The sequence below is a fragment of the Pygoscelis adeliae genome, unplaced genomic scaffold (genome assembly GCF_000699105.1).
Source record: "Pygoscelis adeliae isolate BGI_AS28 unplaced genomic scaffold, ASM69910v1 Scaffold372, whole genome shotgun sequence".
NCBI classification, from domain to species: Eukaryota; Metazoa; Chordata; class Aves; order Sphenisciformes; family Spheniscidae; genus Pygoscelis; species Pygoscelis adeliae.
The window spans coordinates 1545791-1551780 of record NW_008824357.1 but is presented as its reverse complement, the minus strand read 5'-3'; the positions used below and the strand labels follow the sequence as shown (position 1 = coordinate 1551780).

Sequence of the window (5990 nt, the reverse complement as noted above, 5' to 3'; positions counted from 1 at the left end):
ATTCCTTTTTCCTCCTGGTTGCAGGCCATAAGACCAGTGTTGAGCCAAGCAGATTTCCACAGACATGACAAACAGGAGGACACTAACAAAGATCTTCCTGGACTTCTCCATCCTGTGAGAGAAGAAAACATCTTTCTGATTATAATGACATTACAGCTCCATTTTTATCTTACAGAATTATGAAAATGTTACATTTCTGGATCTCCAGTTCTGATCTCCTGTGCCCCAGTGGCATTGTGCCTGTGTGTTAGCCACAGCTGGATTTTGAGCCCCTCAAAGTGTGGATTAGCTCACTATAAAGAGATTTAACAGCTGAAAAATTTGGATGAAGATCTAAATTAGGATTTTTGAGCACCCTTTCAGAGTTTTAGGAATGTCTGGACCTCAAAGGTTCCATGAAAGTCCCTGTTGATATTTGACAGATGCATTCAGTTTAGCCGGTTTCTGTTCTAATGTCCCTGCTCGTTAAAAAGTGCTCTTTGCGGTTTCTTCTAATGCAAGTTTCTTCTAATACAAGCATCTGTTAAGCACTGAATAAGTAAAAAGGGAATCTGGTATGTTGTTCAAGCACATTACCTGCTTGCTGAGAGAGGTTGCAGAATAACTCCAACCCTTCTCCGTTTGAAAATGTCCTCCAAGTATGCTTGTCATCTCACTTTTTATATACAACCACCCCAACGCCAAACCTTTCACAGCAGGTAACTTTATCTGATTCTCTCTCACAGGCTGCAATTTTGTTCTTAAAATTGCTGTAATGCAGCAGAAGTAAAGCACATAATTGGAACACCCCTGGTGTAGCTATTAAATTCAGCTGTTTTCTCTAAGAGCCATAAAAGTAACAGCCTTTCTTTTAAGAGGCTATAAATCTGACATTCAAATCGAGCTGACTGCTGTTGCCCCATGGAAAATACACAATCTTTTCTTTCAGTGGCTTCTAATTTTTAAGTGAAAGTTCTTGGGTGAGTTTGAATTTGTTGAGAGGGGCTAACAGTTGAAATGGGTGAGGAATTCAGCTTAGTCTCTGTATATCAGGCATGAAGGAAACAGTCCTTTGGTGCATAAACAGGAGCCTATGATTGCACAAGTGCACGGAGCAATTTGCATGCTCCTTTGAAAGTCCTCCTCCTTAATGTTTAAAGTGCCTTGATATTCTTTGCTCTATAAAATGCAAAGTACCATTAAACTAATCAAATGATTGTATATTTGATTGTAAATATGCTGGGGAAGGGACCCTCTGTTGTCACGATGGGGTCTCATTCATGAATAGGAGTCCCAGACGCTTACTTTATTTTGTGGTTTTTATATATGTGTGTGTGTGTGTAAATGTAAGCAATGAAGTTCTTTGAGAACTCTTTGTTCGTGAGAGTTTACGCACTGCAGTTTTATAAAGGGGTTTATAACTATTTGCATACAGGAGTTAAATTCAATAATTTTGACTGCAGAAATCTCAATTTTTTTGATCCACCTGGCAGCTATTTTGACTTGCTATGCACCGTTTTATGTGCAATTGGATGTATCACGTTTAGTGTTCTTCAAATATCCTCTCTTCCTGCTCCCATGACCTCTTTGAGATTAATGGATTAAAAGTAATTTAATAAGTAAATAACTTAAGGAGGATGTAGTGACTCTAGCAAAGAGTAATTCTTCCTGCTCTAATGCTCCTCCTACTCATGGCAAGAGTAGCCAACATTTAACTCCAGCTGATAAACTGATCAAGCTGTGAAAATAGTTTGTTTCAGTGGGAGAAATGTTACTTCAGCGTAGGCACATCACTTTAGAAATGAGATTTTTCCTGTACCAGTGTTTTAAGACTCCTTCCTTCCCTGATGAGCCTAGCAAAAATTAAGGTTATTTAAAGATAAACAGAAGAGTTTGTTCATCCTGAGGGATGACATTTAAAGAGGGAAGGGGGCCTGCTTAGCCCAATAATTGTACCTCTTATTAACCCACCATTTTAAGCTACGTCTAATGACAGCCTACTCAACATCTTTCAACAACTATGTTTCTCCACAGGTTTCTGTTACAGCTACAAAGCTGACCTACGACAGCACATCAAAGAGCACGTAACTGCACTGGTTAGTGAGCTGTGCCATGTCTTGTCTTAAACTCTAGGCCACAGTCTAAGTTACGTAAAGGAGTTGGTAGGTTAAAAAAAAGATTATAGCTGGTTTTGTTTGCCCACAAATACTTTTACAGCCCTGTGTAATGGAAACCAACAAACTACTCTGATTTTGGCAGAGGCAGTCTGAATGGAAGTCTGATCCAGGGTCTGGGAGTGCTTCAGTCTGGGCTTGTCAGGCAGGTGCCTGCTTTGTGCTCTCAGAAAAAATCAAAGTGTGAAGCTGGGTTCTTAGCACGTCACCTCTCTTTAGTTTTCAGACACCGGAGTATGGTTTGATGTAGACTTTTCAGAAGAGCTCCCAGACCTTCAAGTGCACGAGTTTTTCTGTTTTGGGGAGAGAAATCTTAATGCCTGCCAATGCTGTTAAGTACCCACATGGAAGTCAAGGACTTGTCAGGAAAACCTGGGTTTGTGGATTCCCATTCCAAGAATCAAGACCTGTTTTATCAGAAGTGTTGGAAAGGCATATCCTGGCCTATTGAGTGTCTTAGGCTTTTTAGGCAGCATTCCTAGCCCAAAGGAGTGTGCTGGAGGTGAGAAACTGAAGAAAGAACTTTTCCACTTTTGTTCTCAGGGTGCTCTACAGTGCTTAGGCAGATGTGCTGTATTTGTATTATCACTGTTGTGCCACAGAGTTTTAGACTGAAATCATGAGCACTTTATAGACCAAAGTGAAGGACAGGTTTATTAAGTAAAACACAGTTTAGGTGCTTGTGCTGTGTGATGATAATATCTAATGTGGAAAGTGTTTTAAATAGTGCACATACCTATGTAAATCATGGTTAATGATTTCTGACTCCAACTATTTTATTAAGCAAATATGAAGGGTGGGGACAAAGAAAAGCTGAAAAGTGTTGCAGATGTGTTTGACTGCAGTGTTGCAGTCAAAAAAAACCCTGAAAGCTGTCAAACTGAATGTATCGGAAACATTGCAGCAATCCCCACAAGGTACACTGACTTGTTTTTCTAGCAGGTAAGCTTTATGCTTGAAAGCAAGAATTCTTTTGCTTTCTGCCATAGTGCAAATGGCCTGTGCAGAAGACAAGACATGTAACTCAGTCTTATAAAGTAAGTACTCAAGCGTGGCTAATTCCTACTTTACAATAAGTAGTCCATTTGAGAAAGCACTGGTTACATACAAATCCAGGCTGAGGTGACAGTCAAGGTCTCATGAAGGGCAAAACCAACTATAGCTACAATATTTTTTAAGTTTGTATACAAGGAGCTATCAAAGTTAAAAATTGCGTTCTCTTATAACTTGCTGTCCTTCCCAGAGAAGTCAGGTAAGATTGAGATTGTTTTTTTAAATTAAGACAACCACGACACTTTTATATTTCACACTTTTATTAATGCAATTTAAATTAGGCTGGAACCTGCAATTTCTGAATAGGCCACTTTGGGCTATTCGTACAGCTTTGTCATAGCAAAAGAGGTACCTTAAATTCATCTGTGAATGAATGATGCCACATGCTGTGATTATTCAAAACATAGTGCTTCAGTGAAAGTTCAAATATATTTTATACACAGAGATTATGAAAATAGATTCTTTCCATACAATATTTTACTTCTGACAGCTATAAAATATGATAAAGAAAAATAATTCATTTATTTCTCTAGCCCTAGGAATCTTCTTCTACTGCAACATATACACCACTCTCAATGAAAGCGATGAGGTGGGAGAAAGGACTCCAAAATCACGCTGAAACACTTCCCTTGAATCTATAGGTATATTTCACCGGCGATACGGTGTTGTCCTAGAGCCAGACCAAGAGGCCTGGGAATCAAGAGGAAATAAAATCCCAATTCCGAACCACATGGCTGTGGGATTTTGAGTCCCAAAAGTTCATGTCATATGCCTGAGTCAACCCAACTTGAAAATAAGGGAGAATCCTGCAATTCCCCCCCAAACAAATCATATACTGGTCCTGAACTAATCTTTCTAGATTGATGGCAAAGCAGCATTTGCATAACAACTACTGAGACAACAAGACTTCTGTTCAGAGGACTGGAAATCTGCACTGCAAGTAATAGGCCACCCACGGAAGTAACTGTGGAACTCAAACCACTGCTATAAGAAGTGTCACATTCTGTAAGTTTTAGGATACATTGGTTCTTAACTTCCAGCAATAGCTGTATTTCCTTAGATTCAAGGTTAGTTTTAACTTTGGGGTGTTTTAAGTAAGCATCTGAGGTAAGAGTTCTTGATGCACCTTTTCTTTTTTGGTATAGTTTCTTCATGTGCTTTTTGATTGTGTACAAAATAAATGTTCTGTTAGATGAGAACTAGATTGATACTACAGTGGAAACAGCTTATTAGATGAAGTGCACCACCACCTAAAGAGATGCTGTGAGGCTTTCTGCACTGCAGAAGCCACATAGTTCCCTATTTGCTCACAGGTAAAGCAGTTGTGGAAAGGGCACTTTGCCCTGTGCAAGATGCTTTTACAGCCACTTTAAGCGGGCCCAAAGTGGAATACTAAGATCTGGCTGGGAAAAGGATTATGCCCATGCTTTCAAGGATTCAGTGTACAAGAGTATTTGCATAGTACATTGAGGGGAAACAGGTGCCAATTATTTGTATACTGGAGTAATGACAGGAGGACGGAGCATGTGCTGTGGCCCCAGGGCTTATCTCTACTTTGGTGACAGTATTGTATTTTCCTACGTACGTTTAATTCCCCACAAAGAATGAAAAAACTACAGGTACTCCAGTTTGGAGTGGTTAGGACATTTAGAAGCAAGAGAATTTTTCTTACCAGCTGTGATTGATAGTGCAATTTCACACTAATTCAGAAAGGATCAAATAAGCCATCCAATTTCAGAACAGGGATGTTTTAGTTATAACTAGATCTGCCGTGTATGCACATCCCTTCAGTGGAAGCAGCTTCCAGTGCACGTTTGAGAAGATGATAAAGCTGTTCTATACCTGCATTCAAACTACTACAAGGCAATATATAACCTATGATGACAGGTAACTACTGTTTTCACCCCAGAAGAAAAGAGTACCTGAAAACATCCTGTGGATGCTGTCTAAACCACATCTGTCATTTAATACGCTGTGCAGGAATGAAGAAACTAACTGTAAATACACTAGTCTAACTGTAAACCTGAACTTTGTTGCTACTATACATTAATAACATTTTCTATTCATATTGCAGCTACAGATTTAATAAATAGAATTGCATATATTGTGCTTTATAAATTAAAATGCATTCCCAAAGTGAGGCAATGCTAAACAATGAATCTATTTAACCCTCCCCCCCTAAACCAGCCACGTGTCCTGGTTCTAGAACCAGCTCGCTTCCTCACTCTGTTCACAAAGGTAGAAACAGACACTGTTTCTACCTCTTAAACAAAAGCTCTCTCCCCCAAAATGATCAAAGAAGAGTTTACTTAGGCACTACTGCAAATGTAAGTTGTCTAATAACCATTACTTCTAACTTAATAAGGGGAGGAGGTGAAGAAAGTCACAATAACTGTTTTGATTCCTTCCTCTTCGGCATATTCTCTTCCCTATCTGACGCTCTGAGACATGTGCAAAGGTGTCAGCATCTCTTCAAAGATAGCTCCTTTTACATTAGATCCCCTCAAATTAGCTTCTTGTAGATCACAACCTGATAGGTCACAATTCTAAAGGGTAAAAGAAAAATTAAACGTTAATTGAATATACCCAGAACTTAGTTCAAAACTTTACCTTAACTGCATTTATACAGAACCACATATACTTCCATAAATTCCAGTGTAAACTTCTAGTCTATCACTCTAGTTTAGAGTTTCAGTTACTTCTTGTAAGAGAGTAGTTCCTTATCACAGTAACAGCTGGGTTTATTTTTAAGTCATTAGACTTACACTGTCTATATCAAATTAT

The 5990-nt window shown here is 38.9% G+C and overlaps 2 protein-coding genes across 2 annotated transcripts in view; both read right to left on the bottom strand.

Annotated features, from left to right (window-relative positions):
- The window catches only part of GNRH1 (gonadotropin-releasing hormone 1 (luteinizing-releasing hormone)), an 8457-nt gene extending 2832 nt beyond the window's left edge, over nt 1-5625 (bottom strand). The window contains 2 exon segments of the mRNA XM_009319537.1: nt 2-112; nt 5600-5625. Of these exon segments, the coding sequence (XP_009317812.1) occupies nt 2-112; nt 5600-5625 (137 nt within the window).
- Nucleotides 3454-5990, bottom strand: part of KCTD9 (potassium channel tetramerization domain containing 9) — an 8873-nt gene continuing 6336 nt past the window's right edge. Inside the window, exon 12 of the mRNA XM_009319538.1 lies at nt 3454-5752. Coding sequence (XP_009317813.1) covers nt 5636-5752 — 117 coding nt within the window. The 3' untranslated portion in view covers nt 3454-5635. The remainder of the gene's footprint in view (nt 5753-5990) is intronic.